Source organism: Haliotis asinina, chromosome 9 (genome assembly GCF_037392515.1).
Source record: "Haliotis asinina isolate JCU_RB_2024 chromosome 9, JCU_Hal_asi_v2, whole genome shotgun sequence".
Classification (NCBI taxonomy): Eukaryota; Metazoa; Mollusca; class Gastropoda; order Lepetellida; family Haliotidae; genus Haliotis; species Haliotis asinina.
This window is the reverse complement of record NC_090288.1, coordinates 1-21,844: the sequence shown is the minus strand read 5'-3', so window position 1 is coordinate 21,844 and position 21,844 is coordinate 1. Positions and strand designations below refer to the sequence as shown.

Here is a 21,844-nt window from a genome sequence, read left to right as displayed (position 1 = left end):
AGCTCTATGTCGATTGTGTGAGATAATGTGTGTATACTGGTCAGCTGTATGTCGATTGTGTGATATAACGTGAGTATTCTGGTGAGCTGTATGTCGATTGTGTGATATAACGTGAGTATACTGGTCAGTTCTATGTCTATTGTGTGATATAATGTATGTATACTAGTGAGCTCTATGTCGATTGTGTGATATAATGTGTGTATACTAGTGAGCTGTATGTCGATTGTGTGATATAATTTGAGTATGCTGGTGAGCTGTATGTCTATTGTGTGATATAACGTGAGTATACTGGTCAGCTGTATGTCGGTTGTGTGATATAACGTGAGTATACTGGTCAGCTCTATGTGGATTGTGTGATACAACGTGAGTATACTAGTGAGCTTTATGTCTATTGTGTGATATAATGTGTGTATACTGGTGACCTCTATGTCGATTGCATGATATAATGTGAGTATACTGGTCAGTTCTATGTCGATTGTGTGAGATAACGTGAGTATACAAGTGAGTTGTATGTCAATTGTGTAATATAACGTGAGCATAGTGGTCAGCTGTATGTCGATTGTGTGATATAACGTGATTATACTGGTCAGCTCTATGTCGATTGTGTGATTTCATGTGCGTATACTGGTGAGCTGTATGTCGATTGTTTGTGAGATAACGTGAGTATACTAGTGAGCTCTATGTCGATTGTGTGATATAATGTGTGTATACTAGTGAGCTGTATGTCGATTTTTTGTGATATAATGTGTGTATACTTGTCAATTCTATGTCGATTGTGTGATACAAAGTGAGTATACTGGTCAGCTCCGTGTAGGTTGTGTGATATAACGTGAGTATACTGGTGAGGTCTATGTCGACTGTGTGATGTAACGTGAGTATACTGGTGAGCTCTATGTCAATTGTGTGATATAGTGTGTGTATACTGGTCAGCTGTATGTCGATTGTGTGATACAACGTGAGTACACTAGTGAGATCTATGTCGATTGTTTGTCAGATAACGTGAGTATACTAGTGAGCTCTAAGTCTATTGTGTGATATAATGTGAGTATACTGGTCAGCCGTATGTCGATTGTGTGATATAACGTGAGTATACTAGTGAGCTCTATGTCCATTGTGTGATATAATGTGTGTATACTAGTGAGCTGTATGTCGATTGTGTGATATAACGTGAGTATACTGGTCAGCTCTATGTCGATTGTATGATATAACGTGAGTATACTGGTCAGCTGTATGTCGATTGTGTGATTTCATGTGTGTATACTGGTGAGCTCTATGTCGATTGTGTGATATAACGTAAGTATACTAGTGAGCTCTATGTCTATTGTGTGATATAATGTGTGTATACTAGTGAGCTGCATGTCGATTGTGTGATACAATGTGAGTATACTGGTGAGCTGTATGTCGATTGTGTGATATAACGGGAGTATACTGGTCAGCTCTATGTCGATTGTGCAATATAACGTGAGTATACTAGTGAGCTCTATGTCGATTGTTTGTGAGATAACGTGAGTATACTAGTGAGCTCTATGTCCATTGTGTGATATAATGTGTGTATACTAGTGAGCTGTATGTCGATTGTGTGATATAATGTGAGTATACTGGTGAGCTGTATGTCGATTGTGTGATACAGCGTGAGTATACTGGTGAGGCCTATGTCGATTGTGTGATATAATGTGTGTATACTGGTTATCTCTATGTCGATTGTGTGATACAATGTGATTATACTGGTCAGCCCTATGTCGATTGTGTGATATAATGTGAGTATACTGGTGAGTTGTATGTCGTTTGTGTGATATAATGTGAGTATACTGGTGACCTGTATGCGGTTTGTGTGATATAACGTGAGTATACTGGTCAGCTGTATGTCGATTGTGTGATATAATGTGTGTATACTAGTGAGCTCTATGTCGATTGAGTGATATAATGTGTGTATACAGGTGAGCTGTATGTCGACTGTGTGATATAACGTGAGTATACTGGTCAGCTCTATGTCGATTGTATGATATAACGTGAGTATACTGGTCAGCTGTATGTCGATTGTGTGATTTCATGTGTTTACTGGTGAGCTCTATGTCGATTGTGTGATATAACGTAAGTATACTAGTGAGCTCTATGTCTATTGTGTGATGTAATGTGTGTATACTAATGAGCTGCATGTCGATTGTGTGATACAATGTGAATATACTGGTGAGCTGTATGTCGATTGTGTGATATAACGTGAGTATACTGGTGAGCTCTATGTCGATTGTGTGATATAACGTAAGTATACTAGTGAGCTCTATGTCTATTGTGTGATATAATGTGTGTATACTAGTGAGCTGCATGTCGATTGTGTGATACAATGTGAGTATACTGGTGAGCTGTATGTCGATTGTGTGATATAACGGGAGTATACTGGTCAGCTCTATGTCGATTGTGCAATATAACGTGAGTATACTAGTGAGCTCTATGTCGATTGTTTGTGAGATAACGTGAGTATACTAGTGAGCTCTATGTCCATTGTGTGATATAATGTGTGTATACTAGTGAGCTGTATGTCGATTGTGTGATATAATGTGAGTATACTGGTGAGCTGTATGTCGATTGTGTGATACAGCGTGAGTATACTGGTGAGGCCTATGTCGATTGTGTGATATAATGTGTGTATACTGGTTATCTCTATGTCGATTGTGTGATACAATGTGATTATACTGGTCAGCCCTATGTCGATTGTGTGATATAATGTGAGTATACTGGTGAGTTGTATGTCGTTTGTGTGATATAATGTGAGTATACTGGTGACCTGTATGCGGTTTGTGTGATATAACGTGAGTATACTGGTCAGCTGTATGTCGATTGTGTGATATAATGTGTGTATACTAGTGAGCTCTATGTCGATTGAGTGATATAATGTGTGTATACAGGTGAGCTGTATGTCGACTGTGTGATATAACGTGAGTATACTGGTCAGCTCTATGTCGATTGTATGATATAACGTGAGTATACTGGTCAGCTGTATGTCGATTGTGTGATTTCATGTGTTTACTGGTGAGCTCCATGTCGATTGTGTGATATAACGTAAGTATACTAGTGAGCTCTATGTCTATTGTGTGATGTAATGTGTGTATACTAATGAGCTGCATGTCGATTGTGTGATACAATGTGAGTATACTGGTGAGCTGTATGTCGATTGTGTGATATAACGTGAGTATACTGGTCAGCTCTATGTCGATTGTTTGTGAGACAACGTGAGTATACTAGTGAGCTCTATGTAGATTGTGTGATACAATGTGTGTATACTAGTGAGCTCTATGTCGATTGTGTGATACAATGTTTGTATACTAGTGAGCTGTATGTCGATTGTGTGATATAATGTGAGTATACTGGTGAGCTGTATGTCGATTGTGTGATACAGCGTGAGTATACTGGTGAGCCCTATGTCGATTGTGTGATATAATGTGTGTATACTGGTTATCTCTATGTCGATTGTGTGATACAATGTGATTATACTGGTCAGCTCTATGTCGATTGTGTGTTATAATGTGAGTATACTGGTGAGCTGTATGTCGTTTGTGTGATATAATGTGTGTATACTGGTCAGCTGTATGTCGATTGTGTGATATAACGTGAGTATACTGGTCAGCTGTATGTCTGCTGTGTGATATAATGTGTGTATACTAGTGAGCTCTATGTCGATTGTGTGATATAATGTGTGTATAGTAGTGAGCTGCATGTCGATTGTGTGATATAATGTGAGTATTCTGGTGAGCTGTATGTCGTTTGTGTGATATAATGTGAGTATACTGGTCAGCTGTATGTCGATTGTGTGATATAACGTGAGTATACTGGTCAGCTCTATGTCGATTGTGTGATATAACGTGAGTATACTGGTCAGCCCTATGTCGATTGTGTGATATAATGTGAGTATACTGGTCAGCTGTATGTCGATTGTGTGATATAATGTGAGTATACTGGTGAGCCCTATGTCGATTGTGTGATATAATGTGTGTATACTGGTTATCTCTATGTCGATTGTGTGATACAATGTGATTATACTGGTCAGCCCTATGTCGATTGTGTGATATAATGTGAGTATACGGGTGAGCTGTATGTCGTTTGTGTGATATAATGTGAGTATACTGGTGAGCTGTATGTGGTTTGTGTGATATAACGTGAGTATACTGGTCAGCTGTATGTCGATTGTGTGATACAATGTGTGTATACTGGTCAGCTGTAAGTCGATTGTTTGTGAGAAAACGTGAGTATACTAGTGAGCTTTATGTCGATTGTGTGATATAATGTGTGTATACTAGTGAGCTCTATGTCGATTGAGTGATATAATGTGTGTATACAGGTGAGCTGTATGTCGATTGTGTGATACAACGTGAGTATACTGGTCAGCTCTTTGTCGATTGTGTGATACAATGTGATTATACTGGTCAGCCCTACGTCGATTGTGTGATACAATGTGAGTATACTGGTCAGCCCTATGTCGATTGTGGGATATAACGTGTGTATAATAGTCAGCTCTATGTCGATTGTGTGAGATAATGTGTGTATACTGGTCAGCTGTATGTCGATTGTGTGATATAACGTGAGTATACTGGTGAGCTGTATGTCGATTGTGTGATATAACGTGAGTATACTGGTCAGCTCTATGTCTATTGTGTGATATAATGTATGTATACTAGTGAGCTCTATGTCGATTGTGTGATATAATGTGTGTATACTAGTGAGCTGTATGTCGATTGTGTGATACAATGTGATTATACTGGTCAGCCCTATGTCGATTGTGTGATATAATGTGAGTATACTGGTGAGTTGTATGTCGTTTGTGTGATATAATGTGAGTATACTGGTGAGCTGTATGCGGTTTGTGTGATATGACGTGAGTATACTGGTCAGCTGTATGTCGATTGTGTGATATAATGTGTGTATACTAGTGAGCTCTATGTCGATTGAGTGATATAATGTGTGTATACAGGTGAGCTATATGTCGATTGTGTGATACAACGTGAGTATACTGGTCAGCTCTTTGTCGATTGTGTGATACAATGTGATTATACTGGTCAGCCCTAAGTCGATTGTGTGATACAATGTGAGTATACTGGTCAGCCCTATGTCGATTGTGGGATATAACGTGTGTATAATAGTCAGCTCTATGTCGATTGTGTGAGATAATGTGTGTATACTGGTCAGCTGTATGTCGATTGTGTGATATAACGTGAGTATACTGGTCAGCTGTATGTCGATTGTGTGAGATATTGTGTGTATACTGGTGAGCTGTATGTCGATTGTGTGATATAACGTGAGTATCCTGGTCAGCTCTATGTCTATTGTGTGATATAATGTATGTATACTTGTGAGCTCTATGTCGATTGTGTGATATAATGTGTGTATACTAGTGAGCTGTATGTCGATTGTGTGATATAATGTGAGTATGCTGGTGAGCTGTATGTCGTTTGTGTGATATAATGTGAGTATACTGGTCAGCTGTATGTCGGTTGTGTGATATAACGTGAGTATACTGGTCAGCTCTATGTGGATTGTGTGATACAACGTGAGTATACTAGTGAGCTCTATGTCTATTGTGTGATATAATGTTTGTATACTAGTGAGCTGTATGTCGATTGTGTGATATAATGTGAGTATACTGGTGAGCTGTATGTCGTTTGTGTGATATAATGTGAGTATACTGGTCAGCTGTATGTCGGTTGTGTGATATAACGTGAGTATACTGGTCAGCTCTATGTCGATTGTGTGATATAATGTGAGTATACTGGTGAGCTGTATGTCGTTTGTGTGATATAACGTGAGTATACTGGTCAGCTGTATGTCGATTGTGTGATACAGTGTGTGTATACTGGTCAGCTGTTAGTCGATTGTTTGTGAGATAACGTGAGTATACTAGTGAGCTGTATGTCGATTGTGTGATATAATGTGTGTATACTGGTGAGCTGTATGTCGATTGTGTGATATAATGTGTGTATACAGGTGAGCTGTATGTCGATTGTGTGATACAACGTGAGTATACTGGTCAGCTCTTTGTCGATTGTGTGATACAATGTGAGTTTACTGGTCAGCCCTATGTCGATTGTGTGATTCAATGTGAGTATACTGGTCAGCCCTATGTCGATTGTGGGATATAACGTGTGTATACTAGTCAGCTCTATGTCGATTGTGTGATATAATGTGTGTATACTGGTCAGCTGTATGTCGATTGTGTGATATAACGTGAGTATACTGGTCAGCTGTATGTCGATTGTGTGATATAATGTGTGTATACTGGTGAGCTGTATGTCGATTGTGTGATATAACGTGAGTAATCTGGTCAGTTGTATGTCGATTGTGTGATACAATGTGTGTATACTGGTCAGCTGTAAGTCGATTGTTTGTGAGATAACGTGAGTATACTAGTGAGCTGTATGTCTATTGTGTGATATAATGTGTGTATACTAGTGAGCTGTATGTCGATTGTGTGATATAATGTGTGTATACAGGTGAGCTCTATGTCGATTGTGTGAGATAATGTGTGTATACTAGTGAGCTGTATGTCGATTGTGTGATATAACGTGAGTATACTGGTCAGTTGTATGTCGATTGTGTGAGATAATGTGTGTATACTGGTGAGCTGTATGTCGATTGTGTGATATGACGTGAGTATACTGGTCAGCTCTTTGTCGATTGTGTGATACAATGTGAGTATACTGGTCAGCCCTATGTCGATTGTGGGATATAACGTGTGTATACTAGTCAGCTCTATGTCGATTGTGTGAGATAATGTGTGTATACTGGTGAGCTGTATGTCGATTGTGTGATATAATTTGTGTATACTGGTCAGCTGTATGTCGATTGTGTGATATAACGTGAGTATATTGGTCAGCTGCATGTCGATTGTGTGATATAACGTGGGTATACTAGTGAGCTGTATGTCGATTGTTTGTGAGATAACGTCAGTATGCTGGTGAGCTGTATGTCGATTGTTTGATATAACGTGAGTATACTGGTCATCTCTCTGTCGATTGTGTGATATAATGTGAGTATAGTTGTCAGCTGTATGTAAATTTGTTTGAAATAATGTGTGGAAAATCACATTTGTTACATTTGACATTGCGATAACAAAGTTTGATACTCACCAGGTCGGGTCTTACGGAGGGACTGGGCTGCGCCTCGAAAAAGACAAGATAAAGTTCTACGACCACCTGGGTTATCCCACAGTCGTCAGTGCTAAGTGTAGTGGAAGTCTGTGTTCAGCTTGTATGCGGCCGACAACTGCTGGGCCAACACTCGTACCCCAATCACAAAGTGGTCCAGACACGACTTTCAGGGTGGCTGACATAATCATCGTTGTCATTTTTGCGTTGTTTCTAATCCTCCTCGTGATTGCCCTGCTGATTGCCTACAGATACCTCAGGATAAAGGTGACAGGTGAATATTTCCAATCAGTATCACAGATATCACTAGGTGTGAATGTATCAAATAATTTCATAGCCTACATGTGTCTCACTGATACATCAGGACCAATGTTATAGGTAAATACTTGCTATTAGCGTCAGAGAGTTCCTTCATGATGAAAGCAGCACATCTGATTGTGAAAAGTTCTTACAGCACGACGCTGGCAGGGTGATGACTTTTTCTTGAATGTAATGACAAAATATGTTGCATAGGTTGCTCTTATAATTTAAAATATCTACATGTTTACATTATACAACGACAACCAGCACTCTCAGAAACTGTATACAATAACATCACATAATGTAGGTGAAGGAACCAAATTAAAACTGACATTACCCGATAATGGATTGCAGTTGTTAATATGAGTATTTATCCTTCCAGTTGGGACCTGTAAGCAACAGTGTCCACTTTCATAAAAGTACCGATGCACGCCCTCAGAGAGCACCTGCTAATCACTAATGTTACACCATATATAATAAATATGGTGATGATTTATGTATGGAATTGCATGGTTTATCCAGGCGTGAAAATATTAATCTGGACACATTTTAGTTTTAGTTCACTGTTCAGAATTTTGACGATTTGAAATAAGGTTAAAGTAAACTTGTTCTATCTAGCACTATTGAGCTCCAGAGCTGACAACTGAGGTTGACTGAAAAGGCCAATGTGCTCACAGACAAAGAATGTTATGTGTGCCTCAAAACCTTAATCACAATCGGCGATTGTAAATCTGATCACCTCTGACACAAATCATATTTTGGCAAAGTGAACCACCTCACTTCCTTATTATGTAAACATTCCAGTAGGGACACAGCTTAGGTGTACATTTGCCATAGAAATAATACACTGTCAAGCACTCACACCTTTATCTTATTACAAACATCTACAGATATCAATAAAGCACCCTTGAATCATGGTTGTAACCATTCAGGAAGGTATCGCCAATATGTGTCACTGACCCTAAACTGAGAATACGGATTACAAGTATTATTATCAATATTTGCCTACCTATTCCACATAGGTCTCACGTGATCAATATGACAACTAAATATTGCCTACCTGTTCCACACAGGTGCAGCATAACCATGATCACTGGGAAGTGTTACCCACCTGTCTCACACAGGTCTCACGTGATCAATATGACAAGTAAATATTATTATCAATATTTGCCTACCTATTCCACACAGGTCTCACGTGATCAATATGACAAGTAGATATTGTGTACGTGTCCCAAACAGGGACCATGTGATTAATGTTTCAACAATGCCTTGCCAAGATGTGTCATGATCCACACTCCAGGTTCCAGGTTATACTCTTTTTAACATTGTTACACATTCACTGAAACCACCACATAACTAGATCTTCAAATAAATCTGATACATGGCTTCTATCCGGCTGTGAAGCACCTGTCTCTGTAAAAAATATCACTGTGTGACACGGGACTGGGCTACTCTTTGTGGAGACAACAGATGTACTGACTGAGACAATGTCTATGAATTCGCGTTCACGTATAAGATGATGTGTTGTATGTGATGTGTGTCTTTACTCTAAGATCCGATATAATGTGGATCTCCCTGATGTGTTCTAAATGAAGCATGTCTTTACTCCTGTATCCCATATGGTGTGCATCTCACTGATGTGTTCTATGTGATGTGTGTCTTTACTCTAATATCCAGTATAGTGTGAATCTCACTGATGTGTTCTATGTGATGTGTGCCTTTGCTCTAATATCCAGTATAGTGTGAATCTCACTGATGTGTTCTATGTGATGTGTGTTTTTACGTATTGTGTACATCTTTACTCCTGTAATGCGTGGGTCGTAACAAGGGGACCCTCGTGTTCTAATTCAGATTACGTATTGACCCTCGTGTTCTATTTTAGATTTTGTATTGACCCATGTGTGCTATTTCACATTGCGTATTGATTCATGTGTTCTATTTCAGGTTATGCGTTGATTCATTTGTTTTAATTCAGGGTATTCATTGACTGATGTGTTTTATTTCAGGGTATTAATTGACTGATGTCTTTTATTTCAGGGTATTCATTGACTGATGTGTTTTGTATAATAACGCCCTCTCGTGCTTTATAAGTGTCTATCTATGTTGCCAGGCTTGAGCAAAGATATACAGAGATATGCAGCGGTGAACAACGAACATGTCTACCAGACGGTTTCCGAGAGAAGAGTGTACCAGAACCCAGCCGCAAGTCCACATCGCAGGACACCAACAACTCCCAACCATATTTATTTCGTGAATGGCAGCCATGACAGTCTGAATGAGCCTGGAGGACAAGTGAACCAAGCGTTTCGAGCAGATGATACCTTATCCCAACGAAATGCCAGCGGAGGAACCTCCACAAGCGCCGGGATAATGAATTCTACGGCCAGTTCTAGCCAGTCACGAGCAGGTGAAACGCCAGATACTCGTCAGAGGAGCACTTCTTTGTCCCCGTCTCACTGTGATCAGGTCGAGATGAAGGATATGCTAAACGGAATCATATCAGGTGTACATGGAGTGCACGCAAACGGACGTGTTTCCAGAGGAGTTGTACCAAAGGTACTGCAAAATCGACCTTCAACATTACAGTTTCATCAGAATCCCAGATTCACTGACACTCAAAGAGAAATGACTGATAACGGACAGACTTCAAATGTGCCTCCACACAGTATGAGTCCCAGTCTGAATCGAGCAGATGTACACCATCTGCCTGAAACTTGCATGGGTTCACCTTTGTCATCAGTGTCTCCAGTGAATGATTCGGTCATTGACACAAACGTGTCCATTTCACAGGGGCCGCTCAGTCAACACACTTCGCCTGTACTGACGTCCAATCCATCCATTTTGCAAAGTCTTGCCACCCAGCAAGCTCTAATTGAACAGCAAGCAGCACTTACCGCTCTTGAAGTGCAGAGACTACACCTCCTTCAGCAACACACTGCTCAGCCTCCCTCCAACACCTACATTCAGCTGTCAGCTGCCGAAACAAGACCTCCTCTACCACCTTTGCCAGATCAAGAACATTTAAGTCCTGAGGACCAGCCGAGAGACAGACCCCGTCCACCTAGAACCAACCCCCAACACATGGCTCCAATTTCTAGCAGATCGCATCATGGAAGTGTGGACTCCTTGAGATCAAGTGGACAATCCCGCCACCAGGTGTCGCCCATACGTAGTGCTGTTGGCGAGGACTTTCAGATGCAGCCCCTTGCACATGATTCGAGAATATCTCGTGTCTGATTGACAAAGAGGTTTGCAAACTGTTGTCAGTACAAAAGTGTGTTTAATTGTGACAGCACCTCTGCAGCTTAACGTGCGTAGGCACAAAACCCTGAAAGACCGGAATCCATACTCCGGAAATACTGCAGGCTGCATCCGATGATGATTGCAAGAGTAACCATCAATCCATAGTGTATTTTGCTTTTAATACTCATTGGTTTATCAACATATTATTCTAGGAGGATGTTCAGTGTTGAACAAGAAATAACTTCAATAATCTGATATAGACAAGTCCAGAAATGCTATTATTTTTCTTTGTGACAGAAGCACTGTGAACTGATGTTTGCTAATTTTTTATCTATGTTGTGATATACTCTGTGTATTTTACAATGCGTTCACGCCTTCCTTATTAACTAACAATATTTTTTTGTTTGTGGTTTAATGATGTCGTTGGTGTTTTTCTCCACATGAAACAAATCTACGTCCACACTTTGAGTTATGTGTTTCAGCGGGGCAAGACCTTTTGTGTCATCCATTTGTCCACCCAACGGTATGCTGTGCCATCCTGACACTTCTTTCAGGTACCTTGTCATCATGACATCTGTGTTATGTATGCTGAGTCATCATGACATCTGTGCCAGGTATGTTAAGTCTTCATGACATCTGTCCTATGTATGTTGAGTCAGCATGACACATGTGCTAGGTATGCTGAGTCATCATGACATCTGTGCCCGGTATGTTGAGTTATCATGACATCTGTGCTATGTATGTTGAATCATCATGACATCTGCACCAGCTTTATTGAGTCCTCATGACATCTGTGCTAGGTATGTTGAATCATCATGACATCTGCACCAGCTTTATTGAGTCCTCATGACATCTGTGCTAGGTATGTTGAATCATCATGACATCTGCACCAGCTTTATTGAGTCCTCATGACATCTGTGCTAGGTATGTTGAATCATCATGACATCTGCACCAGCTTTATTGAGTCCTCATGACATCTGTGCTATGTATGTTGAATCATCATGATACCTCTTGTAGGTATGTTGGAAATACACGCCATATTGACAGTATATGTCGTATTCACGGTACATGGCATATTGACAGCACATTGCATAATGACACTAGACATCACATTGACAGTAGACTTCATATCGATAGTACACAGCATATGGAATGTACATGCTATTTTGATAATACACGGCATGTTGGAAAGACCCCCCAGCATATTGACAGTACACAGCATATTGACAATACACAGCACATTGACAATACAAAGCATATGGAAAATACACGACATATTGACGGAACACTGCATATTGACAATACACAGCGTATTGGTGGAACACTACATATTGTCAATACACAGCGTATTGGTGGAACACTTCCTATTGACAATACAAAGCATATTGACAATACATGACATATTGTCAATACAAAGCATATTGACAATACACGACATATTGACGGAACAGTGCATATTGACAATACACAGCGTATTGGTGGAACACTACATATTGACAATACACAGCGTATTGGTGGAACCCTGCATATTGACAATACAAAGCATATTGAAAATACACGACATATTGACAATACAAAGCCTATGGACAATACACGACATATTGACGGAACAGTGGATATCGACAATACACAGCGTATTGGTGGAACACTACATATTGACAATACACAGCGTATTGGTGGAACACTGCATAATGACAATACAAAGCATATTGACAATACACGACATATTGGCAATACAAAGCATATTGACAATACATGACATATTGACTTAACACTGCATATTGACAATACACAGCATATTGACAGTACACAGCATATTGACGGAACACTGCATATTGACAATACACGGCATAATGACGGAACCCTGCATACAGACAGCACTCACATGTTGATAGTACACAACATAGTGACCATACGTGGCGTATTGTCAAAACATTGCATATTGACAGCACACACATGTTGACATTACCCATACTGAACTTATAGGTATGAAACTGTTATTAAATATAGCACCTTGTTTTGTTTAAGATACCAGCATGTCAGTAATATGGACCTAAGTGACTGCCAATTCTTAGCAACTAAACTACTGGGCAAAAGACTTGACCGATGAAATGGAAACAAGTATGTATGTGGGTTTAATCAGAGCTCTTTTATAAACTGAAATATCCTCCTAATAAAGTGTCATGCTGATTCTGCATGTACTGCAATTCATAATGAATTTGTGAAGGTGTCAAAAGTCAAAATGACACAAATGAGAGTTCACTGTAATGGTGCCAAAAAAGGTGACTTCAGGAGACAGGATACAGGAGCAGCTGTAGTGAGTATATTCTATTTCCTGTCAGTTTGCTTGAGGTGATACACGTTGTCTGTGCTGACAGTCAAGATGATCCTATAGATGTTCAATGAGCTTCGTGTCTGGATAAGGCGCTGGTCAAGGCAATACCTTGATGTTAATGCACAGGACTGGTATTCTTGAAGAATTGTAGGAATTGTGTTATCGTGCTGTGAAATAATTTGGCTGCACACTGAAAAAGATCTCCACACTGAAGGTTCGTATGAGAGCGATATCAAATCTTCAAAGGACTTTTCGTTTGCTAATGGCCTGTTGTGGTGATGTCGCTGTTTACGAAACTGTTCCGAAGGTGGACTGATGGACTTAATCATCGTATGGTGCCTTGACTCTTGGTCTTCCTGATCTTGGGCGATCTTGGACTGGTCTGGTCATTGTGCTGATGGTGGCCTTTCTATAACCTGGAAGGTTCTTGCCAGCTGACATTGTGAAGCCCTACAACAGCAACCACCCTGTCGGGAGCATGACAATTCTCACCTGGATAATTCCCACCTGGACAGAAGCCACCTGGACAATTCCCACCTAGAGCCATTCCCACCTGGGACAATTCCCACGATGTGTCCTGCATGAACACACACACGCGCCTGACCAGATTTTGTTAGAGCTGTGTTGTATTGTGTACTCACACGCTGAAGTGATGAAAAGAAATGAAATGAGTGAATGAAATGCACACATCTTCATGTAATTTAGATAGATGGAGGAAATAGTATCGCGACTGCTAGCAGCGCATGCAGTCAATCGCCACAGAGTACCCCTACAGACGGTGTATAGACTTCTTCCAAAGTGTTGCCCACAATATTAGAATGTAGAGAACTTGAGGTCACGCTACATGCAAACATGGCAATATCATGGCAAACATGGCAAACCTAATGTCAGTATGTGAAGAAGAAGGCAGTAGTTCATGTTTGTTTTGTATGGTACATATGTTGAAATAAATAATTCCTGAAAATGAAATATGTTCTTCATGCTACTTTTATTTCGGGGTGGGAACTGTCTGGATGGGAATTGTCCTAGGCGGGAAATGCCCTTGGTCGGAATTACCCTAGGTGGTAAATGTCCTGGTGGGAATTGTCCTAGAACCCACCCTGTGTCATCGACTGTCCTTATGTCTGGGCATGTTCTCATGTTTGCTCTGTCCAAGAACCACAAGTACAAAGATCATATGTCTGATTGGTACGAAGGTGTATCTGCTGTTGGGACAAGCCTGCTTGTCATCGTATGTTTTCTGCTTATGTGAAACTTTCTACCAGTGTGTATTGATGTTGTGTTGTCTCTTTATTTCAAATGTTATTCCTTTGCGCGTTAGTTATGTTTTTTTAGATATTTAACAGTATAATTGCTGATGTTTGGTTTTATGATTATGGAGATATTTTGAAATGTCACAATGTTGAATAAAGTCGTACTTTATATTGATCAGTGTATGTTGTGCTTCTTTGCTAAACCCTACATGCAAACCATAGTGACATATACTATGAAATAGTATAACCACACCTAGTATAAAATGCTGCACTTATTCGTTGATATTCACCATACTTATGCTTGATTGTATGAAGATCTTGACTACTCGTGCGCACCATGGAAAGATGTTGTAGTGGCATATCCGTGAACCAAATGTGAAGAACATGTGCTATACGCACACCATTATTCTGCAAAGTCGGTTGTCATCGATGGAAGTCTGTTGTTGTGGTTGGGGATAGGGAAGGGACTAAATAAAGCAATAAATCACCGTAGTAGGCTACGGGTACGGGTAGGCGATACGGGTGAGGGTACGGTTGAGGATAAGGGTGAGGTCACGTGTACGTGTACGTGCACGTGCACGGGCACGGGCACGGGCACGGGGACGGGTACGGGTACTGGTACGGTTACGGGTACGTGTACGTGTACGTGTACGTGTACGTGTACGTGTACGTGTACGTGTACGGGTACGGGTACGGGTACGGGTACGTGTACGTGTACGTGTACGGGTACGGGTACGGGTACGGGTACGGGTACGTGTACGTGTACGTGTACGTGTACGGGTACGGGTACGGGTACGGGTTCGGGTTCGGGTACGGGTTCGGGTTCGGGTTAGGTTAGGGTACGGGTACGGGTACGGGTACGGGTACGGGTACGGGTACGGGTACGGGTACGGGTACGGGTACGGGTACGGGTACGGGTACGGGTACGGGTACGGGTACGGGTACGGGTACGGGTTAGGGTACGGGTTAGGGTACGGGTTAGGGTACGGGTTAGGGTTAGGGTACGGGTTAGGGTACGGGTTAGGGTACGGGTTAGGGTACGGGTTAGGGTTAGGGTACGGGTTAGGGTACGGGTTAGGGTTAGGGTTAGGGTTAGGGTTAGGGTACGGGTTAGGGTACGGGTTAGGGTACGGGTTAGGGTACGGGTTAGGGTTAGGGTACGGGTACGGGTACGGGTACGGGTACGGGTACGGGTACGGGTACGGGTTAGGGTTAGGGTACGGGTTAGGGTTAGGGTTAGGGTTAGGTTAGGGTTAGGGTTAGGGTTAGGGGTTAGGGTTAGGGGTTAGGGTTAGGGTTAGGGTTAGGGTTAGGGTTAGGGTTAGGGTTAGGGTTAGGGTTAGGGTTAGGGTTAGGGTTAGGGTTAGGGTTAGGGTTAGGGTTAGGGTTAGGGTTAGGGTTAGGGTTAGGGTTAGGGTTAGGGTTAGGGTTAGGGTTAGGGTTAGGGTTAGGGTTAGGGTTAGGGTTAGGGTTAGGGTTAGGGTTAGGGTTAGGGTTAGGGTTAGGGTTAGGGTTAGGGTTAGGGTTAGGGTTAGGGTTAGGGTTAGGGTTAGGGTTAGGGTTAGGGTTAGGGTTAGGGTTAGGGTTAGGGTTAGGGTTAGGGTTAGGGTTAGGGTTAGGGTTAGGGTTAGGGTTAGGGTTAGGGTTAGGGTTAGGGTTAGGGTTAGGGTTAGGGTTAGGGTTAGGGTTAGGGTTAGGGTTAGGGTTAGGGTTAGGGTTAGGGTTAGGGTTAGGGTTAGGGTTAGGGTTAGGGTTAGGGTTAGGGTTAGGGTTAGGGTTAGGGTTAGGGTTAGGGTTAGGGTTAGGGTTAGGGTTAGGGTTAGGGTTAGGGTTAGGGTTAGGGTTAGGGTTAGGGTTAGGGTTAGGGTTAGGGTTAGGGTTAGGGTTAGGGTTAGGGTTAGGGTTAGGGTTAGGGTTAGGGTTAGGGTTAGGGTTAGGGTTAGGGTTAGGGTTAGGGTTAGGGTTAGGGTTAGGGTTAGGGTTAGGGTTAGGGTTAGGGTTAGGGTTAGGGTTAGGGTTAGGGTTAGGGTTAGGGTTAGGGTTAGGGTTAGGGTTAGGGTTAGGGTTAGGGTTAGGGTTAGGGTTAGGGTTAGGGTTAGGGTTAGGGTTAGGGTTAGGGTTAGGGTTAGGGTTAGGGTTAGGGTTAGGGTTAGGGTTAGGGTTAGGGTTAGGGTTAGGGTTAGGGTTAGGGTTAGGGTTAGGGTTAGGGTTAGGGTTAGGGTTAGGGTTAGGGTTAGGGTTAGGGTTAGGGTTAGGGTTAGGGTTAGGGTTAGGGTTAGGGTTAGGGTTAGGGTTAGGGTTAGGGTTAGGGTTAGGGTTAGGGTTAGGGTTAGGGTTAGGGTTAGGGTTAGGGTTAGGGTTAGGGTTAGGGTTAGGGTTAGGGTTAGGGTTAGGGTTAGGGTTAGGGTTAGGGTTAGGGTTAGGGTTAGGGTTAGGGTTAGGGTTAGGGTTAGGGTTAGGGTTAGGGTTAGGGTTAGGGTTAGGGTTAGGGTTAGGGTTAGGGTTAGGGTTAGGGTTAGGGTTAGGGTTAGGGTTAGGGTTAGGGTTAGGGTTAGGGTTAGGGTTAGGGTTAGGGTTAGGGTTAGGGTTAGGGTTAGGGTTAGGGTTAGGGTTAGGGTTAGGGTTAGGGTTAGGGTTAGGGTTAGGGTTAGGGTTAGGGTTAGGGTTAGGGTTAGGGTTAGGGTTAGGGTTAGGGTTAGGGTTAGGGTTAGGGTTAGGGTTAGGGTTAGGGTTAGGGTTAGGGTTAGGGTTAGGGTTAGGGTTAGGGTTAGGGTTAGGGTTAGGGTTAGGGTTAGGGTTAGGGTTAGGGTTAGGGTTAGGGTTAGGGTTAGGGTTAGGGTTAGGGTTAGGGTTAGGGTTAGGGTTAGGGTTAGGGTTAGGGTTAGGGTTAGGGTTAGGGTTAGGGTTAGGGTTAGGGTTAGGGTTAGGGTTAGGGTTAGGGTTAGGGTTAGGGTTAGGGTTAGGGTTAGGGTTAGGGTTAGGGTTAGGGTTAGGGTTAGGGTTAGGGTTAGGGTTAGGGTTAGGGTTAGGGTTAGGGTTAGGGTTAGGGTTAGGGTTAGGGTTAGGGTTAGGGTTAGGGTTAGGGTTAGGGTTAGGGTTAGGGTTAGGGTTAGGGTTAGGGTTAGGGTTAGGGTTAGGGTTAGGGTTAGGGTTAGGGTTAGGGTTAGGGTTAGGGTTAGGGTTAGGGTTAGGGTTAGGGTTAGGGTTAGGGTTAGGGTTAGGGTTAGGGTTAGGGTTAGGGTTAGGGTTAGGGTTAGGGTTAGGGTTAGGGTTAGGGTTAGGGTTAGGGTTAGGGTTAGGGTTAGGGTTAGGGTTAGGGTTAGGGTTAGGGTTAGGGTTAGGGTTAGGGTTAGGGTTAGGGTTAGGGTTAGGGTTAGGGTTAGGGTTAGGGTTAGGGTTAGGGTTAGGGTTAGGGTTAGGGTTAGGGTTAGGGTTAGGGTTAGGGTTAGGGTTAGGGTTAGGGTTAGGGTTAGGGTTAGGGTTAGGGTTAGGGTTAGGGTTAGGGTTAGGGTTAGGGTTAGGGTTAGGGTTAGGGTTAGGGTTAGGGTTAGGGTTAGGGTTAGGGTTAGGGTTAGGGTTAGGGTTAGGGTTAGGGTTAGGGTTAGGGTTAGGGTTAGGGTTAGGGTTAGGGTTAGGGTTAGGGTTAGGGTTAGGGTTAGGGTTAGGGTTAGGGTTAGGGTTAGGGTTAGGGTTAGGGTTAGGGTTAGGGTTAGGGTTAGGGTTAGGGTTAGGGTTAGGGTTAGGGTTAGGGTTAGGGTTAGGGTTAGGGTTAGGGTTAGGGTTAGGGTTAGGGTTAGGGTTAGGGTTAGGGTTAGGGTTAGGGTTAGGGTTAGGGTTAGGGTTAGGGTTAGGGTTAGGGTTAGGGTTAGGGTTAGGGTTAGGGTTAGGGTTAGGGTTAGGGTTAGGGTTAGGGTTAGGGTTAGGGTTAGGGTTAGGGTTAGGGTTAGGGTTAGGGTTAGGGTTAGGGTTAGGGTTAGGGTTAGGGTTAGGGTTAGGGTTAGGGTTAGGGTTAGGGTTAGGGTTAGGGTTAGGGTTAGGGTTAGGGTTAGGGTTAGGGTTAGGGTTAGGGTTAGGGTTAGGGTTAGGGTTAGGGTTAGGGTTAGGGTTAGGGTTAGGGTTAGGGTTAGGGTTAGGGTTAGGGTTAGGGTTAGGGTTAGGGTTAGGGTTAGGGTTAGGGTTAGGGTTAGGGTTAGGGTTAGGGTTAGGGTTAGGGTTAGGGTTAGGGTTAGGGTTAGGGTTAGGGTTAGGGTTAGGGTTAGGGTTAGGGTTAGGGTTAGGGTTAGGGTTAGGGTTAGGGTTAGGGTTAGGGTTAGGGTTAGGGTTAGGGTTAGGGTTAGGGTTAGGGTTAGGGTTAGGGTTAGGGTTAGGGTTAGGGTTAGGGTTAGGGTTAGGGTTAGGGTTAGGGTTAGGGTTAGGGTTAGGGTTAGGGTTAGGGTTAGGGTTAGGGTTAGGGTTAGGGTTAGGGTTAGGGTTAGGGTTAGGGTTAGGGTTAGGGTTAGGGTTAGGGTTAGGGTTAGGGTTAGGGTTAGGGTTAGGGTTAGGGTTAGGGTTAGGGTTAGGGTTAGGGTTAGGGTTAGGGTTAGGGTTAGGGTTAGGGTTAGGGTTAGGGTTAGGGTTAGGGTTAGGGTTAGGGTTAGGGTTAGGGTTAGGGTTAGGGTTAGGGTTAGGGTTAGGGTTAGGGTTAGGGTTAGGGTTAGGGTTAGGGTTAGGGTTAGGGTTAGGGTTAGGGTTAGGGTTAGGGTTAGGGTTAGGGTTAGGGTTAGGGTTAGGGTTAGGGTTAGGGTTAGGGTTAGGGTTAGGGTTAGGGTTAGGGTTAGGGTTAGGGTTAGGGTTAGGGTTAGGGTTAGGGTTAGGGTTAGGGTTAGGGTTAGGGTTAGGGTTAGGGTTAGGGTTAGGGTTAGGGTTAGGGTTAGGGTTAGGGTTAGGGTTAGGGTTAGGGTTAGGGTTAGGGTTAGGGTTAGGGTTAGGGTTAGGGTTAGGGTTAGGGTTAGGGTTAGGGTTAGGGTTAGGGTTAGGGTTAGGGTTAGGGTTAGGGTTAGGGTTAGGGTTAGGGTTAGGGTTAGGGTTAGGGTTAGGGTTAGGGTTAGGGTTAGGGTTAGGGTTAGGGTTAGGGTTAGGGTTAGGGTTAGGGTTAGGGTTAGGGTTAGGGTTAGGGTTAGGGTTAGGGTTAGGGTTAGGGTTAGGGTTAGGGTTAGGGTTAGGGTTAGGGTTAGGGTTAGGGTTAGGGTTAGGGTTAGGGTTAGGGTTAGGGTTAGGGTTAGGGTTAGGGTTAGGGTTAGGGTTAGGGTTAGGGTTAGGGTTAGGGTTAGGGTTAGGGTTAGGGTTAGGGTTAGGGTTAGGGTTAGGGTTAGGGTTAGGGTTAGGGTTAGGGTTAGGGTTAGGGTTAGGGTTAGGGTTAGGGTTAGGGTTAGGGTTAGGGTTAGGGTTAGGGTTAGGGTTAGGGTTAGGGTTAGGGTTAGGGTTAGGGTTAGGGTTAGGGTTAGGGTTAGGGTTAGGGTTAGGGTTAGGGTTAGGGTTAGGGTTAGGGTTAGGGTTAGGGTTAGGGTTAGGGTTAGGGTTAGGGTTAGGGTTAGGGTTAGGGTTAGGGTTAGGGTTAGGGTTAGGGTTAGGGTTAGGGTTAGGGTTAGGGTTAGGGTTAGGGTTAGGGTTAGGGTTAGGGTTAGGGTTAGGGTTAGGGTTAGGGTTAGGGTTAGGGTTAGGGTTAGGGTTAGGGTTAGGGTTAGGGTTAGGGTTAGGGTTAGGGTTAGGGTTAGGGTTAGGGTTAGGGTTAGGGTTAGGGTTAGGGTTAGGGTTAGGGTTAGGGTTAGGGTTAGGGTTAGGGTTAGGGTTAGGGTTAGGGTTAGGGTTAGGGTTAGGGTTAGGGTTAGGGTTAGGGTTAGGGTTAGGGTTAGGGTTAGGGTTAGGGTTAGGGTTAGGGTTAGGGTTAGGGTTAGGGTTAGGGTTAGGGTTAGGGTTAGGGTTAGGGTTAGGGTTAGGGTTAGGGTTAGGGTTAGGGTTAGGGTTAGGGTTAGGGTTAGGGTTAGGGTTAGGGTTAGGGTTAGGGTTAGGGTTAGGGTTAGGGTTAGGGTTAGGGTTAGGGTTAGGGTTAGGGTTAGGGTTAGGGTTAGGGTTAGGGTTAGGGTTAGGGTTAGGGTTAGGGTTAGGGTTAGGGTTAGGGTTAGGGTTAGGGTTAGGGTTAGGGTTAGGGTTAGGGTTAGGGTTAGGGTTAGGGTTAGGGTTAGGGTTAGGGTTAGGGTTAGGGTTAGGGTTAGGGTTAGGGTTAGGGTTAGGGTTAGGGTTAGGGTTAGGGTTAGGGTTAGGGTTAGGGTTAGGGTTAGGGTTAGGGTTAGGGTTAGGGTTAGGGTTAGGGTTAGGGTTAGGGTTAGGGTTAGGGTTAGGGTTAGGGTTAGGGTTAGGGTTAGGGTTAGGGTTAGGGTTAGGGTTAGGGTTAGGGTTAGGGTTAGGGTTAGGGTTAGGGTTAGGGTTAGGGTTAGGGTTAGGGTTAGGGTTAGGGTTAGGGTTAGGGTTAGGGTTAGGGTTAGGGTTAGGGTTAGGGTTAGGGTTAGGGTTAGGGTTAGGGTTAGGGTTAGGGTTAGGGTTAGGGTTAGGGTTAGGGTTAGGGTTAGGGTTAGGGTTAGGGTTAGGGTTAGGGTTAGGGTTAGGGTTAGGGTTAGGGTTAGGGTTAGGGTTAGGGTTAGGGTTAGGGTTAGGGTTAGGGTTAGGGTTAGGGTTAGGGTTAGGGTTAGGGTTAGGGTTAGGGTTAGGGTTAGGGTTAGGGTTAGGGTTAGGGTTAGGGTTAGGGTTAGGGTTAGGGTTAGGGTTAGGGTTAGGGTTAGGGTTAGGGTTAGGGTTAGGGTTAGGGTTAGGGTTAGGGTTAGGGTTAGGGTTAGGGTTAGGGTTAGGGTTAGGGTTAGGGTTAGGGTTAGGGTTAGGGTTAGGGTTAGGGTTAGGGTTAGGGTTAGGGTTAGGGTTAGGGTTAGGGTTAGGGTTAGGGTTAGGGTTAGGGTTAGGGTTAGGGTTAGGGTTAGGGTTAGGGTTAGGGTTAGGGTTAGGGTTAGGGTTAGGGTTAGGGTTAGGGTTAGGGTTAGGGTTAGGGTTAGGGTTAGGGTTAGGGTTAGGGTTAGGGTTAGGGTTAGGGTTAGGGTTAGGGTTAGGGTTAGGGTTAGGGTTAGGGTTAGGGTTAGGGTTAGGGTTAGGGTTAGGGTTAGGGTTAGGGTTAGGGTTAGGGTTAGGGTTAGGGTTAGGGTTAGGGTTAGGGTTAGGGTTAGGGTTAGGGTTAGGGTTAGGGTTAGGGTTAGGGTTAGGGTTAGGGTTAGGGTTAGGGTTAGGGTTAGGGTTAGGGTTAGGGTTAGGGTTAGGGTTAGGGTTAGGGTTAGGGTTAGGTTAGGGTTAGGGTTAGGGTTAGGGTTAGGGTTAGGGTTAGGGTTAGGGTTAGGGTTAGGGTTAGGGTTAGGGTTAGGGTTAGGGTTAGGGTTAGGGTTAGGGTTAGGGTTAGGGTTAGGGTTAGGGTTAGGGTTAGGGTTAGGGTTAGGGTTAGGGTTAGGTTAGGGTTAGGGTTAGGTTAGGGTTAGGGTTAGGGTTAGGGTTAGGGTTAGGGTTAG

The 21,844-nt window shown here is 43.6% G+C and overlaps 1 protein-coding gene across 1 annotated transcript in view; it reads left to right on the top strand.

The window, feature by feature from the left end:
- LOC137296527 (uncharacterized) overlaps window positions 1-14,439 on the top strand; it is a 55,221-nt gene extending 40,782 nt beyond the window's left edge. The window contains exons 6-7 of the mRNA XM_067828328.1: window positions 7,119-7,407; window positions 9,544-14,439. Of these exons, the coding sequence (XP_067684429.1) occupies window positions 7,119-7,407; window positions 9,544-10,670 (1,416 nt within the window). The 3' untranslated portion in view covers window positions 10,671-14,439. The remainder of the gene's footprint in view (window positions 1-7,118; window positions 7,408-9,543) is intronic.
- Window positions 14,440-21,844: the final 7,405 nt, after the last annotated feature.